Here is a 22,090-nt window from a genome sequence, read left to right as displayed (position 1 = left end):
TACAACTCTATTCTCCTTTTGACAAGCTTAGGAGAAAACCTTTATAAGTTTCACACCTCTCTTAGAATGAACTCTAAACTCTAAGAGGTGGAGGGGAACACTCAACACATTTCAAGCTTTTTCAACTCTTTTTCATCAATGTTTCTTTCCCCCTTTCTACCCATTCTTACTGCTCCATGCAAGAATAGTTAGGGTATTTATAGACCCCAAATGTCTTCAAAAATGGAGCCAAAAAAAATCTTATCATGGGTTTCCCGAGTCCTGGCAGTAACACCGCCTATGTTGGTCGATACCACCGCCTACAATATTGACACTGGGTGGTACCCCCGCTCAGTCTAGCGATACTACCACCTGATATAGTCTGGGAGATTGTCTAGGCAGTACCACCGCCCAGTATAGCGTTACCACTGCTTAACACAATCTTGAAAATTGTGTCTGGGCGGTACCATCGCCCAATTTGGCGTTACCACCGCTTGACACAATCTTAAAGATTGTGTCTGGGCGGTACCACCGCCAAACCTTGCTACAGAACACTAAATGACCCTAACAATAAGCCCAATTCAGCCCTGATTCAGGCCCAATTGGCCCTTAATTGAGTTGGCATTGTTTCACTCCAATACCAACTTAATTAGACCCAAACTAACTCGATCTAGACAAATTATTACAAGCATGAATCTTATATTGTCCGGCATGTCATTAGTTCATTTGGCACTTCGTCCGATCCTTCGACGCATCGTCCTCTCCTTCGGCATAATGCCCAATCGGCATATTGTCTTCCTGCAATATCCGATCTCCTTGGCACAATATTCGATCTTCTTGGCTCGATGCTTGAACTCATGACACGAAGCCTTCTGCCGATATGTCGACCGATCCTCCAGCCCGACGTCTAATCTTCTAACATGTTCACTCTGGCCCAATGTCTAATTCCTCCTGCTTTAATCAATTTGCCTCTCCTTGATCGAAGCTAGTCCTGCGTCACTCAAAACATAGATTAGATCACAAACTCATCAATTGATTTCATCATCAAAATCCGAGATTCAACAATTTGGGGTCTATAGATACCTCAGCTATTCCTACATAGAATAGCAAGTATTGAGCACGAAAGTAAGTTGAAAAAGGGGGAAAGAAAACTTAAAAAAAAATGGAAAACTCTCTTAAGATTTAGGATCACTTCTTCCTAGTATTTAGAAGTTCATCTAAAGGGAGAAGTGAGGTCTAAGAAAGAGAGGCTTGTAAGGGTTGTCTCTTAAACCCGTGAAAAGGAGAAAAAGTGTAAAAGGATAGTTGTCCTTCGCCCATTGAAGGAAGATCGATAGTGGAAGCTGGTGAACTCGAGTGAAGAGGAATCGGGAGTGGATGTAGGTCATAACGACCGAAGCACTATAAAAATCTGGTTTACATTTCTTTTGTGCAATTTACCTTTACTGCAAATTGCTTTACTTTCACTACGCTTCCGTACGCTTTCAAGTTAAATTATTTCCTACATGGGTTTTGTCGGATATCGAATTTCATCGAATGAGTTTTCAAAACCGACATTTTTACCGCTGCACTAATTCACCCCCCCCCCCCCCCCCCCCCCTCTTAGTGTCGACTTGATCCTGACACAACCATCCAACATTTTGTGAGCGGATTAATCAGTGAACTCATTCTCCAATGAGCACCTGCACTGTATCCCTGGTGTCCCCATATGAGCAACCATGAGAACAATAGCCTCTATCATAAGGATGGGTATACACCAGTCTATTCGGTTATGTCGATGTCTTTCTTAAGTAACTTATGATTGTGATTATTTAAAGTTTGTGTTTAAAGGTGAATCGGTCTCATTATCGTGATCTCATCACGATCCGATTCTCAGTGCATAGATCCATGGATATCACAATATATGCAACATGTAAGATAAAGTAAGAAAATAATAATAAATAATAATAAGCAAAAAGAATGTGTATCGTATCACACGTGTCATCACTCACGTAATTGGCTTGTATGACACTTATGATTAGTAGTGTTCCCACATAAGCAGTTATGAGACAAGTTGTCTTTATCATATGGACATATATATAGTGCACCAATCTATCCAGTTATCTTGATATCCCTCTCGAGTAACTTATGATCGAGATTATTTAAGGTTTGTGTTTAAAGGCAAGTCGATCTCATTATCATGATCGTATCACGATCTGATTCTCATTGTACAGATCCATGATATCACAATATATGCAACATACAATCATAAAGTGAGAAAATGTCAATAATAATAATGAGCAAAAGACTATGCAGTATGTCACTCATGTCATCATTCACGTGACTAGCTTGTAGGACACTTATGACTAGCAGCCATCTCGCCCACACACGGTTGTGCATCGATTAGTAATCACATCATTGTTGCGTTATACTATCGTGCCCACGGACAGTTGTATGTCAACTAGCAACCACCACAATTGCTACAACACACAGTTGTGCTCTCAAGTTCGCTGTGCAACCATTGGGTATCGTGGCCTTCAATGATAATCGATATCGTTAGCAACTGGCAAATGCCACAGTAGTGTTGCTATAGCCGTCGGTCAAAGGTAGCCATTGCACATAGCGACACTATTACAATCGCCGTAACTATCATAAGGCTTACTATACACAGGTAGTCGTGCATGCAATCATCGTCGATTGTTGCACCCCATGACGCTTCTACTACTTGCGATTAGGTTGGCGACCACCGAAGGCTACCACCCATAATAATATTGTTGCCAATAGTAAGTTATCGATAGTGAACCATCGGTCAAACATGAGGAGCCTCAAATTGCTTGCAAGTAGGCAATAGGATGAACTAGATAGAAAAAGCAAATAAACAACACAATTGGATCGTTTAACCATCGTAAATCAAAATTAAATAATATCTTTTTACAAGTAAACGATACTAATAAATAGATCTAAATAAATTTGAAATACTTTTACAATTTAAAGTATTTGATTTTAATATATGGCTCAGATACTAATGGTAAGCATAAAAATTCATGATTCATATCGCTACATGTGAAAAAGTTGAATGTAAATTAAAATCAAATAACAATATATCAAATATTTAATACATACCTATCACTGTTATTCGAAAAGTTTTATCTGATCTACAAATATACTATCGTCAAATCCAAAAGTAAAAATAATGATGATCTACAAGGAGAACTTGACATGCTTTTTACTCTCTTTCTATTCTTTGTTTGACCGCTATAAGCGATGAATAAGGACCAAGAAAGATTGAGAATAGATCTGTAATCTTAATCACTGGTTAGTTTGTCACTATTATGAAGTCCTATCTTTTTATAGGCATGAGCAGATGTTTCAAGATGATAATTAGGAGAGTCTTTCCCATAAAAATTATCTCCTAAAAATTTTTTATTATAATTAAATTTTCTTTTATCGATAATCATAATTAGAATTTAATCAAATATCTAATATAGATTATCTAATTAGATAGAGTCACATATTACTCTTTTTTTTTTTCATTTATGGAATTTGATTATTTAAATTTAATTTGATTGATTCAGAATAAAGACATAATTAAAAAGTATAAGTTATATAATATCGTTTTAGTGATTATAATCAATTACGAAAATATTAAGTGACTTTCATAACTGATTAAACATATATTAAGTGTCTTTCATAAACATATTTGTTTGTTTGTTTTTTTTTCTTGTCATAGATATAAGCAGTACAAATTTTGTCATTCAAAAATAACGAGGGGTAATAAAATTTGAAGGACAATTCGATATTTCCAAACTTCTCACGCGGAACCCCCAAAACCCTCGCCGCTCGCTCCGCCTTCCCCGTCCCGTTTCGAGATCTAAACTGTAGTCCACTCGCTTTGACCGCCATGATCGTCGCCGCCGCCCGTAGGTCGCTCATGCGCTCGTCTTCCCTGCGGAGCGCCGCCGCAGCTAGAATCGGAGCCTCGCGCGCTTCTCTACGCTCGCCTCCGATGTTGAGGCCTGCCGCCACTCCCTCCCGTATCTTAAGGTATTTGTTGTTCCAAGTGCCTGGCTTTGATTTGATCTGTTCCCTTCTCGATCCTCGTCTTTTTCGTCGATGACGCTTATCATCTTCAGAACCTATTAGGTCTCCAGTTGAGACGATCTTCTGTGTGGAGTCCCTGCTGCCGATGCACAGTGCCACGGCGTCGGCACTGATGACATCAATGCTCGCCGTTTCGCGCAGGGGTTATGGGTGGCTTTCTGAAGGTGAACTCCAAAACCCTTATTTGACTGCATTTCTCTATGGGTTACGTATAACTACTTTCAGCAATTTGTTTATTTGGACCTGTTAATTCTGATCTTCTTGTAATGAATTATGTAAAATTGCGTGTTTTAGCTCTTGCTGTTGCGTTTCTTTCCATGATATTATCAAGGTTTATCGTGGATTTTAGCATGCAATTAAGATACTTGAAAAAGATACGTAAACCTTTAGTCTTCGAGAGAAAGCAATAAAATGACTGATCACAGTTTCGAGGGATTTTCACCTAATAATGCTTCTTTTGAGGCTTGCCTCTTGTACTTTAAGTTGAACACAGTGCTAAGAGCTGCACTTTGATTCCCAGAAGGGGTTTCTTTTACTTACACCTTACGATTAGTTTTTCACTTTTTTAATGATGCTTCTTTCTTATTGTTCATAAGGATGAGATTTACAAAGTCACATGAATGGTGTATACCATGGAATTTATGGTTGTGTATGGACTTAAAGGATTAAAAATGAAGAGATTTTGTAGAAGATAAAGTGATAGCAATGAAGTCATCCAAGATACAATAGATACTTGAAAATTAAGATGTCCATGGGTATCTACATGGTGCATGGCCTGACTGTAGGCTTAATGTGGCTTCGGTATGTGGGGATCCATGTGAACTGATAACAGTGTAGAAATAACCTTAACAAAGAATTAAGATATATGAATGTCCATGTGAAGACTGCTACAGCAGAAAAGAGTATAGGGCTTCTAACAGTATTTTACATCAGCAGATCCCTTTTTGTTCATCCCTGGTATATTTGTCCTTCAGACTATAATTTTTTGTTGGTGTCATGATCTGGATTTCTTTTTTGCATTTTGGTGTAAAACCGAAAGTAATACTGATTTTTTTTTTGCATTCAACCAGCTGGAAATGATGACGTGTGACAAATACTAGGTGCAATCTAGCAAATAAGTTATCTGATCTTCTCAAAAATACAGGTTGGCATAATGAAAATTCATCTTTTTCTTGGTTAAATATCTGGTTATATCATTCATGTTCTGATTGACTTGATATGTTTATCAAGGCAATTTTTGAGAGAATTAAGCAACTATTGCTCCGGTTCAGAACAACAGCTTTAAATAACCATGTTAGTGACTTACCACAATTTTCAAACGAAGTAGTGTGGTTTCATGAAAACATGAAATTGCTATTCAGTTATTTGAAATGCCATTTGCACTGAATATTTCTTGTTTCCCTTGACTAGGTGACTTGGGCTTCAGACTAGTAACATCCTTGTTTTCCTTAAATACTGCTTTCAGTTTATGTCATTGGTGCTGCCTGTTTATGTATGCTTGTCATGTGATTTCTCCATGTACTTTCTACTGACTTTTCGATAACAAGATGACTCATTTTATTAACTAGAATACCAAGAACATTTTGCATTTAGGTGAGGAAAGCACTATACTTTTGCACTCTTTATACAATGTCACCAAAATGAACAGATATATGATATATTGTGTTTACAGTACTTGCTAATGTTGATGTGTTATGATATTGAGTGTATCCATGCAGTATTTTGGTCATGAAACTCCTAATATGTTGAGACAGAGGTGGCTTGTTAAATCATGGTAGAAATTGATTCACATTGGTGTTGTGAACTTCAGCTAGATGAACCAGTACATTTTTTCTTTGTTCCCTTATATGTTGTATGGTCTCAACACATTTTCCATGTATTCTTAGAGCTTTGTGGAGCTCAAAAGTGAAAAGTGTGATAAAAAATTATGTTGGCATGCTTCCACCCACAAAATAAAACGAATGTCATTCTTTCTTTCTAATTTGTCATGCTGGTATGTTGTTAGTGATGAGTTCATTAGTATTAGTAGCTTAGTTTCTGGAAATGTTAGAATAATTGAACGATTCTGGAAGCATTAGAAATGCCTCCTTTTTTTGTTTAACATCAATTTTAAGTTAAACCCATATGTTTATGTTTTGCTTATGTTGTTCGTGGGACTTACGAGTTGTGTTATTTGAAGCTAGTCACCTATTATCTTGTATTTGCTAGCTGTATTTTAGACTGATGTTTTAAAAGGTGTCATATTTTGATTTTTTCTGGTTAATACGTGTCTGATATGTGCAAACTTGTTGATTTCTCATTTGTTAAACTCTGTGATTTCTTATAATGGAAGGTCTTTGAATTGAAACTGTCATCCCTCTTTAACATTTTGGTTTATTAATGCTATATCTGATGTTTTCTGACTAGAAGTTTTGTCATAGAGGAAATTTTGGTATTTGTTGTTTACTGTGACTATTATGATTGATCACCATTTGAAGTTGTATCTTAGATACTTGGCCCTTGTGTTGCAGATGGATGAGTGGTAGATTTTCGAGGACACTGCACTGATCATGGAGCCACAGATTTCTTGATAATGAAAAGTTTTCTGGAAGCAATTTACTGTAGGTATAGCTGCTGGAGACCAGTGGATGGTACAAATAAAACCATGCTTGTTGAGACTATTGGTTTCTGTTGCCCATTTCTTTCTTATTTCTCGAAACAGAAATGTAGATTGTTTTCTTAAACAGTTGAGACATCACCGGCATGGATTAGCTGGCTGTCTGCGTTAAGCTTATGATGGGCTACTACTGTACTGTCTCGAGCAAAGTGAGAAATGCACACCTGTTTCATGGTTGAAGCAAAAGTAGTAAGAGGCCCAACTGCTCTTTTGCTTGTTGCTTTTGTTACATGCTGTTGCTGAAGCCATTTTTCTCAATTTTTATTTACTTGCATTGCCTTTTTCCCGTGTCTGAATCAGTTTTACGATTGGAGCTAGACATATAGGCATTGTAGTAGAAGGCATGTTAGGTTTGGGGCAAGATGATACTTAAAAAGACTGGTTTATTCCATTCAAGGATTAAAAGATTTGCTATTGATATCATCAGCACTTAAAAAGTCCAAGTTTCCATTATTTGAAGTGGTATGCTAGGCTGTACGTGTGACAGGCTTTCTTTATATTCTCTACATGGCCAGCCAGTTTAGAGTGCTTAGGGTATTATTGGTTGTCATACTAGCTCTCATTCATGGTTACCTAAACCGGATAAGTGGGGGGTGCAAATGATAAGTGGTGAATGTGGGTTTTGATCTTAGAGATGTTGCAATAATATTATAAAGCAATTTACTACCTAACTAGTTAGTATATTAGAAAATAATATGGAATGAGATTTTAAATCTTCATAAATTATATATACTATAATTGTTAATGTTTTAAATATATTTTTGTACAATGACTGTTTGAATCTTTAATTTAATTAATTTTTAAAGTGTTTTGAATCTTCAATTTAAGTGAGTTAGGTGTAAAAATTTATTTATTTATTTATTTTTTACGTAAAGAAAATGAAGAAGTGGGAATTTGGGTTCAGGATTTTCGATAAATTGTCAAGGATTGTATAGCTGACACAGTTTTTTTTTATTTTAGAAAAGACTATTAATACAAAAGTTGAGTTTAGTATTTGCTTTTGCTACATGTATATTCATGTACTTATAACCATATTTATTTTCTCGAATACACTCGTTCTAAAGCATCATTCATACAAAAATGCATTAACGTTATTAGCGGCGTCATCACATCTCTGAAGAATGTTTTCATGATTTATGGGAAAGTGGATTGAAGTGATGGAGATAAAAAAAGTCCAGTCAAGCTCGGCTGACTTGGAAGGTTCCGACTGCTTTCTTCTCCTCGGAAAAGGATGGACACGTGGATGTAAACCAAGCCGTCGCAATTAAGTTGTCTTCCTAACAGCCAAACACAGCATCCACCCTTAATGAGTCTTATTAGTCCTCTCATGCACGTGTCAATATACCATTTGTTCAGTAGCTTAATTATTCTTGTCACCATACTTGAAGTGGATCCTTAAACATACGGATGGGGATCGAGTGAAAGGTACTAAATAAAATCAAGCTTGAAGATTCCATCTTTACCGTGCACGTGTGCCGAAAGCAAATGACACCCAAGAACTGGCGCGCCGTTGCCCGCTATTAGGGACACGTGGAGCACCGAGGTCGGGTCAAACAAAAGGAGGAGAACGAGCCACCATTTTTTATCCCCTCTCTAGGTCGATCTCGACATCTTCCTCTTCCGTCTTCCCTCTTCCCAACCCCAAACCCCCCCCACCCCGCCCGCTTCTCTCTCTCTCTCGATCGCGAGTCCGTCGTCTTAGTATCGAAGAAATTTGAGCTAGCAGGAGGAGACGAGAAGGAACCGACTCCTCTTTGTCGGATTTCGAGGTCCGACGTCGCCGCCATCGAGATTTCTCGGGGGCGCACACGGTCGATGGATTCCGATCTCTGGATTTCTCGCCTCGCCGCCGCAAAGAGGCATTACTCGATTCAGCATCAGTACAGCTTCCAATCAGGTCATGCCCCGATCACTCCTCCGTCCGCCCTTCCTTCTCTTTGCTGTTCCCGTGGAACTCCATAGTTCGATTGGAATCCTTTTGCCTGTGTACCGTTTGCCGAGCTATAAATTGGATTTTGATAGATCGGTTGAGCATCGATGAGTTCGAGATGGAGGAGGAGGAGGAGGAGGAGGAGGAGGATGTCCGGCCGGATTTCCCCTGCCCCTACTGCTACGAGGATCACGACATCACGTCGCTGTGCTCCCACCTTGAAGAAGAGCATGCTTTCGAGTCCAAAGCCGCTGTGAGCATACAAACCCTATCTATCTAATGATATTAAGGAATGAATATGATGATAAATGTCAAAATAAATGAGTTTTCACCCAAAATTAATAGTATTAGTTTTTATTTGTCTTTGCTTTTATATATATATATATATATATATATATATATATAAAGATCATATCTCATCTAACAACTTAACCTTATAGATGCAATGATATTGATTATAAGTTTAATTTTGTATCGACACGACACGAAAGGTCCTTTGTTCAAAATTTATCGGGATCACGCTTGTAAAAAAAATATTTTTTGATTAATTTTCCGTGTTGAGTTGAGCAGTTTGCCCTCACACTCTATGGGAAGCATTAAAAAAATATAAATTAAGATTGTATCTCATCTGATAGCTTAAGCTCTTGGATGTAATAGCATTAATAAATAAATTTTAAAATTTAAAATAAAAAATTATAATCTAGAAAATATGATTTTAGGATTTCCTTGGCTTGGATGCTAAAGATCGTAAGCTTCCTCTATTAGGGAAACTTCCTAACCTTATTCAAAAGAAATTTCTAGAGTATAAACTATCGCCAAAGAAGTTTGATAAGTAGAATTGAATGCTAGTCTTATCTTTCTCTTTATTTGCACAAATCCCCGCTTATATTCTCATGTAGATGTCTCGGATCCTTTAGATTCCAAACTAGGGATTATTGTCTCTTTTGTGGTAGATTTGAAGCTCTTATAGTTTCTCTTGCCATGAAATATCCACTTTCTTTGATAATCAAACATGAGAGATCTAGCAATACGTGTAAATTAGACAAAGGGAGAATGAGTTTTTCGTAGAATTAGATGTGTCTTCTATTATTCGTATATTTTAGTGGTCATCAAGTTAATGAGTTAATTATCCCATCGAGCTAAATCATGACACCATCTATTCCAGAAAATTATATTTGCTCGGTTTTCTTTTGACAGGTTTGCCCTATCTGCACTATAAAGGTTACAAAAGATATGCTGAACCACATCATCTTCCAACATGGGCACATATTCAAGATATCCTTTACACTGTGTTACAACTTATAAATCATGCTGTCATGTGATCGTAAAGATCTTATCACTTGTTTTCTTTGACAAAGGATTACCTGCAAAGACATCGAAGATTACGCAGATTTGGGATCCCTAGCGGTCACACACTCTCTCTTTTGGGGAGGGATTTGTATGAGTCTCATTTGCAGGTGCTTTCGGGAAGTGCTGGTTACGGATCAAACCACATCGATGAGTCAAATATCGCAGCTGATCCATTTCTTTCGACACTTCTGATGAACTTTCCAACATCTGGGGCAGAAGAAGCTTCAAAACCTTCCCCCGATGAGAATTCTTATAGGAAAAAGGAATCAATTTTACCTTATTCAAAATTAAGGTAATTTATGTTTTTTTTTTCCTTAAATAAGCATTGATTTCTGCCGATATATGGTCTTAGCATAAAAGGTTGTAAATTGGTAATGTTTGGTGCTTAAGACATTTAACAAGAGGATCACAAAAAGTAAAACTCGGACTTGATTTTGGATATTATAATCAACTTAGTGGCTTAATGCTAAATGTAAGCGATAATTGGTATTTGAATGTGAGAATATTCCATCTTCCATGCTAACCTGGTTGGAAGAACAATGGAGTCGTATCGAATGAGAGGCTCAGTTGATGTTAATGCATGAGGCCCCCCCTCGTCCGCCAATGCAGGGTCTAGGGATGTTTAGGATTGTTATTGGTGGCTTTGATTGCCTGAATGCTTTGTCCTCATTCGTATTATTACTGCAAACACCTTGTCATCTGTTTCTTCTTGTTCTTCTTAACTGGTGAGACGTATCATTGGACTGTTAGGTTTATGAGTTACAATTATATGAGCATCGATTCTTTGTACATATTAGAAGGCATACACACATGTATCCAACCATCAACGGGAAACAGGACCAAATTGCAGTAGATCTTCAAAATAATTGCATGTGCGACTACTTGGGTGGATATTGGACTTAATGTTCTGATTATATTCATGCTCTGACATGTCTGATCTGTCTATGCGGTTCTCAGTAGTCGCATGAAAAAACTCCTTTGAGAAATGATCTCGTCATCATTGCTTAATGGCACCTATTTCTCATCTGAGAAACTTTCTTTCATAACAGTTTGAATGCTTCTTCATTGGCATGCGAGCAAAAGGAACAAAGGCAAAAACAGGCCACAGGTAGAGCAGATTTTGTGCAGGATCTACTTGTCTCCACTCTTTTTGGTGATTAAGAAAGCTGGGGGACATGTTGTTGCTACATGGAGGCCATGTTGGTTTCATCTTCCTGCCTTTTAGATGCAAGGTTAAGTTTGGCGTATGTAAACTACCTTAGATTATGTTTACAGTGCAACCGCCCACTTTGCAGAATATGATGCATCATATGTATTAATCAGTTTTAACAATGCTATACGTAGTAATGATGCAGCATACTTATTTCAGAAACATCAGATGTGCATGCTATTCTTATGCACTGAGTTTGATGATTAGTGCTTGGAGGACTGTATTTGCAAACATAACTGAATCTCTAAAGAGAATTATGTTAAACGACAAACATTAGAATAGCCTTACTACAATTTCAATTATTATGAGACCCGTGTTAGTAGTCTTATGGTCGGATCAACGTGTTTGCATACTACCCAATTAGGACGGTTTGCATACTAAATCAACGGTTGGACCAATAAATACCCGTAGAAACATGCCAAAAAGACCAGTTTAGTAAACCGCGATTATATTATACTCCCAACCTTTTTAGGTCATGATTTCAAATATCGGTTGGTAGGTACCAATTGGTACTTAAACTTTTAATAATTTCTTCAGTATATATATATATATATATATATATATATATATATATATATATATATATATATATATATAGTTTTCAGATTATCAAAACGTATATTGGACCAAAACTAATAATCTTATTTTAGACTGTTAACAATGTGATTACTCTTGTTTGATTAGAGCCGCCACAGCATTAGAGCCGCCACAGCATGATCTGCAAAATGAAGAATGACATACTTGAGATATCCATCAGACCTTTTATATAACATGTTTGCTTAGACTTGATGATGATGCAATTATATTGTTCTGAGAACGGAGAGAAGAAAAGGAAGACTAAATGCAAAAACAAGATACATAGAGATACGAGGATCTCTAATTTGATTACAAATCCTGCATCAACAGAGAAGGATGTAAACATTATTTTAACTCTTTTTCTTTTAGATAAGCTCTCTCTCTCTCTCTCTCTCTCTCTCTCTCTCTCTCTCTCTATGCCAAAGTTAAACAGATTTGGTGAAGACGAGTTTAGGTGATACCTTTCACACCTCCCTTTTGTCCGTCGAAGAAGAAGGGCACCATGAAGAAACAGTCTGAACTAGACAGAAACAACAACAACAACCTGTTTCAACAGCTTTCAAGAAACTCAACATTTGTAAGTAATCAATTGCATTAGAAATATCATATCCATAATTACTATTATCTACAAACTCACAATATAAAATAGAGTTGCAAGCTAGACTAATCACCAAAACCTCCTTGCTGAAGCTTTTTTCGCTTAAGGTCATCTATCGAGGCACCTCTCCTCACATACATGAAGCACTTTGCTTCACACGGAAGGCCCAAACGAACTACACAAACATTCTTGAACATTGAACAACCATCATCTCGATCACCTCATTTGTTGTTGTTTTTTTCTTTTGAATGCTGATATTGAGTTCCTTTGGAGAACACAGGCATCTTGGTTTACTAAAACTAAGGATGTCAGAGATACTAAAAATATCAACACACCCAACTCATAACTTCAAAATTATAAGTAATCTCAAACTTTCCTGAGTCTATGCCAAAAACCTAAATAGAACAGAGAGAATCAAGTTCCAAAATGAGATACTTACATACCATTTGACTTGCAAAGGAGTACCAACTCAAGAAGATACAAAAGCAAAGAAAATTACTAAGACATAGGTATTCCCGCCAGGAAGTAGCAGAGAAAATGCTAGCCATACAGAACGCGAATACCTCCAAAAACCGAGGTTGATTATTAGTCTTACCTGCAAAAAATCCTTTCCATATCAGTAACAAATGATGTATCAAGACTGCAAGATCATCCAGAAGCTTTATGTGATTTCAATGGTTGATGAAAGTAATTTAGTGTAAGAGACCATGTTTCATAACAATTTGACACCTTCAAGCTCGAATAAGCACGACAGTATACCATAATCTAAGGAGATCCAGTGACAAAATTCATATAAAACTGGTTAGGTGAAGAATTTCAAAGAGGAATGTGACATATCCTCCAACCATGTGAATGTTTTACAAGCATCAGCACATTGATCATTGGCATTAATATGGAGAGACATAGTTCCATATGAGCATGACACAAGCAAACAGAGATATAATACAACTATAAATTGAAGTGTGCCAAACTAAAGTGTTGTGTTCTTTTGAAGCTCATAAGTTGACAAATGCAGAAATAATTACTTGATAGATGCATCAACAGTACTAAGTTAATAGAAACTACTTCAATAATCAGCTAAACGCAGCATCTAAGTTTAGCTTGAGTGACTAATCCAACGATCTGATCCAACCAACTTCATTTATTGCATGTCCTTCGTTGCATGTAATCATCAAATGGTCTAGAATAAATTATTGTGAGTGAACCTAACCAATCAACATAAAAAAGATGATCCTTCAGCTCTCAAATTGTGTATGAAGGTGGAAGATAAGACTTGCAATTCAAATTATTGATCAACTATAAAGTGCATATCAAGTTCTCATGGGAGCACACCAGTTGACTTCTCTAAGCTAGTTATGACAGAGAAGAACAATACTTGTCCTGTGGGCAACCACATCAAACATCGCTTTCTAAAAGTGACACAAGGGAGCTCCATCAATCTAGGTTGATAAGCAATCTGAAGAGTGAATATGGTGTAAATATGTTAAACTTAATGATTATTATAAAAAAAGTACCAAATTGTCATCATCAGCATGGCTTAATTTATCTTTTGAGATAAACATCGATCTACAGCAAATTTTGAAGTTTCCCCTTTTAGAATCCTCCAAGTTGACAGTTGCTCCACCATTGCATGAACTTGAACTGCAAGCAATATTGTAGTTTTCTGTTTCTCCCAAGAGATTTTTTTTTCTCCTGAGGAGATCATCTATATTTGATCTGCATTGTTGGGAACAAGATTCTAAATTTCCCAAGTATGGTTGGCACCAGACAGCATTTACCAATCAGAAATTGGACCTGTGTCTGTCAGTTGGTGTCATGCTGGTTAAATCATTTATTTTTAAAATTTCCAGGTTGGGCTGGATAATTACCAACAAGAAACAGCCCCGTACAGTACACAATCATGAAGCAACAAAAGTAATCAAGGTGAACTCTATAGTTTAAGTAAAGAAAAGAGAGTCGACAGAAGATATTTTTGCCAGCTGGTTCAACTTGGTGAATCAGCCATGAATTGCTGAAAATAAACTTTGAAGAACTCAGCAGAGTGATATAAATCTTGTCTTGAAAGAGTCAAGACCCAGTCTCAGTGGACTGAGTAGTGACATAGACATCTGATCAAGTCAAATAAAAACTTGGACCAAAAGACAGAAAGTTTTTTGCCTTGTTCTAGGTATAAAATGTGCCTAAGTTCTTATATCAGAGAAATACATAAATTAAGGCAACCAACCAATTTGCAGAAAGCACTCGGGGAAGACTCAATGTCAATTATAGAATTCCATCAAAGAATCATATCTATACACATTCAGACATATGCATCATAGAAAAGTAAGATGCAACAGCTCAAAGTAATGTATAACATGATGAATTATATGAAAGACATACCTCTAAATGGTTTCAGATTTTTTCCCAGTGAGAATACGCGATATCTGGAGACCTCGACTGAATGCTTCATTGAAGAGAATCCTTGTCTGCATTTCCTGGAACCCAGGCATCCAGGACAAAAATGCCACTGGAGCCATTACAACCAATCCAAACATTATGTCATAGAGCCGAGCCACGGCAACCACAGTTTCCCATAGCACAGTGGATTCAATGAATGGTTTGATCACTTGAGCAATCGAAATTAAACCCCAACCAGTTGGAATAAATGCCAACAGGCTTGTAAAGATATCAACAATCTCAAAGGAAGTAACCTCCAGTAATAGAACGGTCACAAATATCACGAAGATTATTATGAAGGACTGGATGGCTCGATATGTTATGTGTTCCTTTGCAGCATACTTGTCTCGAGCATAATTCACATAGACAAAAATCCCTACAGCTGCAACAATACATATCCAAGAAAGTAGGTACACAGCAACACTGTGGCTCCCATCAGCAATTTTTAGCTGGTACACAATCCCATATTGGAATAAGAAATACCGGAGATCTAATATGATCTCCAATAGCTTTCCCCAGAGGCCAGTTGTCCGAAGATGATCATTTTCTTCATTCCACCATTTCTCCCAGGACAGGTCAGATGTAGCAGAAATATAACTAGGATACCAAATCCAGGTCATGAAATCATCAAAGTCATAGACAGTTTTTAACCAATCAAAACCAGATGGGTTGAATGCAAAGGGAGCCATGATCCATGATACCACCAGAAACCAGCTAGAGATTGTCATTACTACGTAAACAAAAGTATTCTTCGCAAGAGGACTGTAGGAAGCATACACAGTCAATATCACGCCAATCTCTATTGCTTTTATGAAGTGGCTACGTGAAAACAGTCTATAATTCTCTGCAAATTTCTTGTGTTCAACCACAAAACCACGTCCTGTTGCTCTATATTTTGCACCGCCATGGAGGATTGTGCGCCCATAATAATGGGCCTTAGTTCCCAAGGAGAAGGTATAGAACATCGATGCAAGCTGGAGCTGCATTGTCAAGAAATCCCAAATCGCAGGAAGAAAGCCATGCTCAATAGAGTTTTCAATAACCATTGGCAAGGCAGTGAAAAGGCCAAGCTGGATAATGAACTGCTGGTTGATAACAGTACCCAGAGCTGCATTGTCAGTAGAGTCAGCAATGTTTTTGATGGAACTTTCTAGACCACTAAGTGCCAGATAAACATGTCCCCAAATATATGCATAAACAGTCAGCACCACCATCATGGTGTTAAAGTAGAAGCCCACAGTTGTGTAAAAGAAGGAGAGCATTCGGAAGAAATCCAACCTATGACCCAACCTATAAACATCTCTGCTTAAGGTCTGTTCACCATTGCCACTAGCAACCTTGGCTTCAAACATAGATATCTGATTCAGGCCTACATCCCGTCCTTTCCCCACCTGGATGTATTCATGGTGGGTGACATTGCCACCACGAAGCGTGCAATTAAAGCCTGCAAATATGTCCTCACTGATATTGATGACTCTGGATGCCTTACTAATGCCACCTCGGCTCAGAAACCAAAGGCGATCAAAGACATCAGGATGGCCATAGTGCATTCGGACCTTCAAAGGATTTGCCAAAACCCGTTGTCCAAGTGTGACAAAGCTTGTCTCCTGTGCAGACATGAACCATGCGAGGGAGGACACTGAACCAGTAAAAACATGTTCACGAACTCCCAAGATTGTTGGTTTTCGAGCACCATAATTATAGGAGTACTCCTCTAACAGGTTGCGCATTTTGAGGGCCTCTTCAAAATAATTGTCTTGATTCATGTCAATAGTCTGCACTGCATCACCCCTTGTGAAGATGAGGGCATGGTTCTGGTTCTCTGGTTTGCCTTCTCCAAGCTTCAGTGGCCCTGGCAAACGGACCCGGTATATCTCTACCTCTTTCTCCAGTTGCTGATCATATCTCACAAGAACAGAGTAATATTCCACTTCATCCCTCCCGGACTTCTTTTCATCAACATAAGCCACACGAAGGGCTTCATTGTTCTTCATTAGATACAAAATATCACTGGCACGTGCATCATTCTTGGCTTTCTGGTTTCCATAAATCTGGCAGGCCAGCACATAAGTGTACTTCATCATGGCAGTCCCATGTTCATGGCCTTTAAACAACAAGCTGATACCACTGCTAGCTCTGTTACGGTCTCGTGATAGTGACTTGCCCCCATCTTCCAAGCCATCTATATCATTTATTCGTCTCCTTGACAAACCAACAGAAGCTAGCTCCCTTGAACCATCGCTGATGTCAATCTCAGAAGCATTATCAAGAAAGGTAAGCATTTTGAGAGCCCTGTAATAGTACATCATTCCTCTCACCGTGCGTGACAGTGTCTGACCCCTATATGAGGCCCAAAGGCGAAGATCTCTCGACCGTTTGTTCCATAGCTCTTCCTCATCAACCATGCCTTCTCTATGCATACGTTCCAAAAAGTTTGCCCAGTCATCTTCATAAATCTTCTGCAGATAGAATATGATAGAGATGCCATCTTCATTTTCTGAGTGAAGCTGCTCCTTGCTGTACAGAACTTCCTCATTGTAATATGGAGTCAAGACACTAAAGGCCCTCATCTTTTCCACCTTGGGAGCTCTGGGCATGTTCATGAACAATGAGTTGCTGAAGAAAGCAATACGCCTTCGGGCCTCCAGATTTTTCGGTACATTGTTCATTGAATCTTTCGATGTAAGAATTGTGTGCAGCCGTCTTACCTGCCTGTAGAAGTTCTCATTGTCTGCATTGGGCAATTCAATGGCATTCTCAAAGAGCAGATCACTTGATCCCCTCGGTGCCAACCCTGCTTCTTTAAGTTGCTTGATGCTCTTCTTGTTATTGGGGAAGTCACGGGTAACAATGTCATAGAGGGTCTGCAATGTGTGGACCACTTTGTTCCTGTCCTTGTTTGGCTTGACCAATGTGCCCAGGAGGATAACCAGTTTATCATATATACTCTGCAGAATGAACATATTATATTCCACCGAAAACTTCTCCACCCTAATCCAATTATCAAACTCCTCATATACCCGGGCAACAATGGAATGCTCTTCGGTTCCTTTATTGATGATATCCAGAAGCAAGGACTTGATGCTGTCATATACCTCGATTACTGCACATCGCCTGTATTCATTCTTGCAAATCATTCTCCAGTGTTTTCTGTCATTAGCCTTGTATTCGTTTACCTGGCTGAGAGCAAGCAACAGCTCATTGCAGAGTAAAATGCATGGCCACCTAATCACCCGGATCTTCCATGTATAGGGTGGCAGCTCAAGAAGCTCTACTTCGCGGTCACTTAAAATATCCTCCTCCCTGAACGTTTGAATTATCTCATTCCATATCAATGCAAACCTGCTGGGACCAACCTGATTCGATTCAATCTTCTTGTATGGGCGCCCCAAGCCATACCTCAGCTTTAGCCGGTTGACAGCATCTCTGAATTTACTCCTCAGCGAGTCATGTTCCTCGGTTAGTTGCTCCTCTGGCATCAGATTGAACTTCATTGCACTAGCAAAGAACTGGAACCTCAGTCTCAACTGCTGGACATCACGAATCTCACCCAGGTGCGAGAACAGGCCCACTAGCGCACCAACAAATGAAGAGAAGATTGAGTACCAAATCTGGATATCCATCAGATAGATCAGGATGACAGGAAGCCACAAGATAACCACGCCGAACCTGTTGGTGCGAGAAAAGAACTCATGCCACTCATACTCAATGTTTCGAAGTTCGAGCATAGCCTTGGTAGGGGCAACCATCGGCTTGATCTGGAGGAAGTAACTGAAGGAGAACTTGGCAGAAAGGAGTGCAATCCAGAAGATGGCATACTTGAGGTTGTCCAACAAGCCCTCCCTGAGCCCTCTACCGATGAATATTCGGCTCTGGAACCACCAAGTGAGCATGTAGAAGATTCTCCAATTGGTCTTCTCGAGGAAGTTCCGGAGCCAGGGCAGGATGAAGAGGATGATGGCGAGCAGCTCTGGGAGGATGAATACAGCAGCCGCCTCGAGAAAGTTCACCAGCTGCTGGTTTGCGGCCTGTGACCACCGCCTGTCACGGTTCCTCTGCTCCCATATCTGGGAGTAGAGAACCGAGAATGCAACCGTCCACGTGATGGCGACGAGGCTCTTGAGCACCATGCGAACCCCGAGCAGCTTGGTCTCGGATGACACGAGGCTGTACTGGGTGCCGGCGTCAAGGATGGACTGGAGCAACCGGAGGCCAGCCCAGGTGATGAAGATGGTCAAGACCCGGACCTGGTCATCGCGGGTCTGGAGATTCTGCCACGGGTATGTCTCCCCACGCCATGCCACGATGATGGCCGCCTGTAGGAAGAGAATGAGCATGACCCACAAGCGGTCGAAGCTGCGGAAGAGGTTCCAAAAGGAGCGCTGCTCCACGAAGCCCGTCTTCCCAATGCGGTTCTTGTTGGGCGGCGTCAGGAAGAAGTCCTTGGACCGGTCAAGGGGCCAGCGGAGGCGCTCGAAGCAATGGTTGCTCCAGAAGTACTCGTTGATGTCGTCATAGTTGCGCCAGGCGGAGTTGGGGGCGGTGCCATTGCGGCTGGCCTCGACCTCGCCCTGGATGGTCAGGTAGATCGGGGTGACGACGCGGGTGAGAAAGCCGTTCTCGCCGGAGGTGACGGGTAGGGCGCGCTGCCCCGTGGCGTCATCAATGTAGCCCTCGAGGACGCGGTTGAGGTCCATGGCCATGTTGTGGAAGATGTAGGAGAGGCACTCGGGGAGGAAGCGGAGGTTGGCGGCCTCGCCCCAGACGAGGAGGTAGAGGGAAACGTAGAGGAGCTCGCGGCGGGGGTCCGGACTGGCGCGGCGGAGGCCGGAGTCGGGGAGAGATACGTGGGGCTTGCGGCCGAGAAAGGTGCACCAGGTGGTGTAGTTGTGGAGGAGCTTCTTGCGGACATGGCGGACGACGGAGGGGTCGAGGACGTCCGCGTTGTCCGGCGGGGGCTGGAGGCGCATCTGCGCGTTGGCGAGGAGGAGGACGAGGTGTTCCCGCTGGTTGCGGACGTTGTCTCGTTGGAAGCCGAAGGAGATACCAAGCCAGTCGAGGAGGTCGAGGCCGGAATGCCAAGGGACGAAGAGCGGCGTCGGGATCCCGACCATGTCGCGGAGGGCATCCATGGCGGCGCGAACCTCGGGGAAGCGGAGGCAGGGGTGGTCGGCGAGGAGGTTGTGGATGGGGATGATGTTGTAGACATCCTCCCCCGGGCCGCCGGCACCGGGCGGTCCAACCATGTTGCGAGGCGGCGCCGTCGGGCCGGGGCCATAGACGGCGCCCGGGCCGGTCCGGGTGGGGCGCTGGCGAAGGTTCATGGCCGCATCAGATCTGGGCGAACGTCTGTACCTTTCCCTCTCCCGCTCTGCTGTGTCTTCTTCTCCTTTTCGAATCTTTTTGAGCTGTAGAGAGAGGAGAAACTCGTAGCTTCGGAGCGGGGGAATAAAATACGTACAAAAGTGTCAGCTGACATGTAAAATAGAGAGATTTAAGTGAAAAATGCAAGTTTCCTTCTTCTCTCCTCTTCTTTTCTTTTTCTTATTCTCCTTTTTAGCGCTCGTGAGTCGAAAACTCCCAAGCCACATACTTCTGTGGGACCCAGACGCAGGATGAGAAGGAGACAATTTTGGGGAAACAAGTGCGGGACGCGTGTAACGAGGTTCATTTTCTCTTGTGTGTGTCTCACTCGCTCTGCTGCCAATCTCACGCCCCAATTATTTTCACCAAATCACCAACCATGGCGTCGTTCGATGGAGGAGCTTATCGCGTAGAAAATTACTCTGCGGTTACAACGGCTTCTCCCCCTATGGCGGTTTCTGGAACGAGGTAATGACGGGACGACGCGGAACAAACGGCGACTGTTGCTTGGCCGGGAAGCAAGAGGAAAAGAGGCGAAGAAAGGACGATAATAAGAGGAAGAGCAGGCAAGTACCTCTCGACGGTTCTCTTCTCTCTTTCTCTTCTCTACAACTTTGCTAAGAGCACAAACAGTAGAAAGGAAGCGATCATGTACCTGCGAACAGAGCGAGACGAGAGGAAGGAGGCAATCTGCTGCCGATCCAGTGACGGCGATGGGGCAACGGGCGAGTGGAATGTGGTGACGAGAGGAGAGGAAGGGCAGCGGTGGCTTTCGGGTGCAATGAAGCTTGCGTGGACGGCTTCGCTGAGGTTGGAAACCCTCGGCGTGAGATATGGGCGGAGCCCCTCTTTTGTGTATCTTTTCTCCGACGACGCAATGAGAAGAGGTCTCTTCTACCAGATGATTCCGTACCCGCCGACCCCCGTACGTTATCCTGACTCAGCAGGTCATTGGGTCCCGCGGGGGGCGATGCGTGTGATCCTAGCGAACGGTGTGACGCGGTGTGAAAGGTTTTCGCGGTGCTCTCGAGTTTGGCAATTGAGGAGCTTTGTCGTCAGGCGATCGAAGGGTACGTGTCTCGCCTACCCGCGCTACTAGTCGACCTTGGTAAGTGGATTCCACGGCTTCCTCGTGGCTGCCAGGCACGCGAATGGGTAGGAAACGGTGAGTTGTTAATTTGGACTTGGTAATGGCGTCGTTTCAGTATCTTACGGCTGCTTGTGCTTTTCTGAATCCGACCCGCGAGAGGCTACCGTTGATGGACGAGCGGACGAGTCCCACGTGGTGACTGCAGCACTACTCTCGAGGTGGGCCGCGGAAAAATTATCTCACACGTGCCATGCACGTGGCGGGTGGCAATCAGTGAACCCGTATGTGGGGCCGAAGACCGCAGTCTTTCGGGTATCGTCAAATCGCCCCACGTATAAATCTCTTCCCCTATGAGAGACACATGGGCCGAGGGGCCTGATGGAGCCATGTCATGTAAAATATTCTCATGCGTTGGGGAGAATATTATATATGTGGTCCATCATGTTGGATGATTGAGTTACATTTATGGGATAAATTGATGAAATAGTTGGTGTCATCCTTTACCTGACACTCGTGTTGTAGATAATTGTTAGTACTTAGCACATTAATATTCAAAAGGTAAAAAATAATAATAATTTTCAGATTCCAGGTTTAAAAAACTGTTCCACACCAGCACTGCAGGCGTGAGGCATGTGCCGAGATCTGATACGTTGGATTGTAATGCCAAAAGCCTCTTGGCTTGTTCTTATGATTGGAATTGTACTTGTACGTAATAATTTTTATTAAATATAGTCTAATATTCGGATGATTTTTTTTAATTTTTTTTTTCAGTTTTAATTTTTCTATTTGATTTTTTTTTCTTTAATACCCTCTTATCGTTA

General features: G+C 41.0%; 3 protein-coding genes, 1 long non-coding RNA gene and 1 other non-coding gene across 7 annotated transcripts; 3 read left to right on the top strand and 2 right to left on the bottom strand.

Moving 5' to 3' along the window:
• The first annotated feature begins 3,730 nt into the window (after positions 1-3,730).
• LOC135628985 (protein NUCLEAR FUSION DEFECTIVE 6, mitochondrial-like) lies at positions 3,731-6,930 on the top strand. The gene is made up of 3 exons (XM_065136036.1): positions 3,731-4,002; positions 4,102-4,223; positions 6,570-6,930. The coding sequence occupies exons 1-3, from the start codon at positions 3,860-3,862 to the stop codon at positions 6,575-6,577; spliced, it is 273 nt and encodes a 90-aa protein (XP_064992108.1). The 5' UTR covers positions 3,731-3,859; the 3' UTR covers positions 6,578-6,930.
• A 1,417-nt stretch (positions 6,931-8,347) lies between these two features.
• On the top strand, positions 8,348-11,367 carry LOC135628236 (protein DEHYDRATION-INDUCED 19-like). The gene is made up of 5 exons (XM_065134819.1): positions 8,348-8,612; positions 8,738-8,898; positions 9,843-9,920; positions 10,010-10,287; positions 11,045-11,367. The coding sequence occupies exons 1-5, from the start codon at positions 8,531-8,533 to the stop codon at positions 11,154-11,156; spliced, it is 711 nt and encodes a 236-aa protein (XP_064990891.1). The 5' UTR covers positions 8,348-8,530; the 3' UTR covers positions 11,157-11,367.
• A 1,320-nt stretch (positions 11,368-12,687) lies between these two features.
• Positions 12,688-21,215, bottom strand: LOC135629432 (callose synthase 12-like). 2 transcript variants are annotated; one of them, XM_065136774.1, is made up of 3 exons: positions 20,835-21,215; positions 14,759-20,248; positions 12,688-12,974 (listed from the first exon to the last, which is right to left on the bottom strand). In XM_065136774.1, the coding sequence occupies exon 2, from the start codon at positions 20,137-20,139 to the stop codon at positions 14,761-14,763; it is 5,379 nt and encodes a 1,792-aa protein (XP_064992846.1). In that variant the 5' UTR covers positions 20,140-20,248; positions 20,835-21,215; the 3' UTR covers positions 12,688-12,974; positions 14,759-14,760. The 2 variants fall into 2 exon arrangements, with proteins under 2 accessions (XP_064992846.1, XP_064992845.1); XM_065136773.1 differs by having other exon boundaries at positions 14,759-20,223.
• On the bottom strand, positions 17,055-17,135 carry LOC135630097 (small nucleolar RNA J33). Its single transcript, XR_010493622.1, has one exon. It is a non-coding gene; the product is annotated as a small nucleolar RNA J33 (small nucleolar RNA).
• On the top strand, positions 20,474-21,777 carry LOC135629433 (uncharacterized). 2 transcript variants are annotated; one of them, XR_010493224.1, is made up of 2 exons: positions 20,474-20,745; positions 20,816-21,777. It is a non-coding gene; the product is annotated as an uncharacterized LOC135629433 (long non-coding RNA). The 2 variants fall into 2 exon arrangements; XR_010493223.1 differs by having other exon boundaries at positions 20,813-21,777.
• The last annotated feature ends 313 nt before the right edge of the window (positions 21,778-22,090 follow it).

Source organism: Musa acuminata, chromosome BXJ3-1 (genome assembly GCF_036884655.1).
Source record: "Musa acuminata AAA Group cultivar baxijiao chromosome BXJ3-1, Cavendish_Baxijiao_AAA, whole genome shotgun sequence".
In the NCBI taxonomy this organism is placed as follows: Eukaryota; Viridiplantae; Streptophyta; class Magnoliopsida; order Zingiberales; family Musaceae; genus Musa; species Musa acuminata.
This window is presented reverse-complemented; position numbering and strand designations above follow the sequence as displayed.

Coding starts and splice junctions, on each gene's coding strand:
- LOC135629432 (XM_065136774.1), bottom strand. CDS start 20,139: ATGAACCTTCGCCAGCGCCCCACCCGGACCGGCCCGGGCGCCGTCTAT.
- LOC135628236 (XM_065134819.1), top strand. CDS start 8,531: ATGGATTCCGATCTCTGGATTTCTCGCCTCGCCGCCGCAAAGAGGCAT. Junction 8,613..8,737: donor TCAGTACAGCTTCCAATCAG/GTCATGCCCCGA, acceptor GGATTTTGATAG/ATCGGTTGAGCATCGATGAG. Junction 10,288..11,044: donor TTACCTTATTCAAAATTAAG/GTAATTTATGTT, acceptor CTTTCATAACAG/TTTGAATGCTTCTTCATTGG.
- LOC135628985 (XM_065136036.1), top strand. CDS start 3,860: ATGATCGTCGCCGCCGCCCGTAGGTCGCTCATGCGCTCGTCTTCCCTG. Junction 4,003..4,101: donor ACTCCCTCCCGTATCTTAAG/GTATTTGTTGTT, acceptor AGAACCTATTAG/GTCTCCAGTTGAGACGATCT.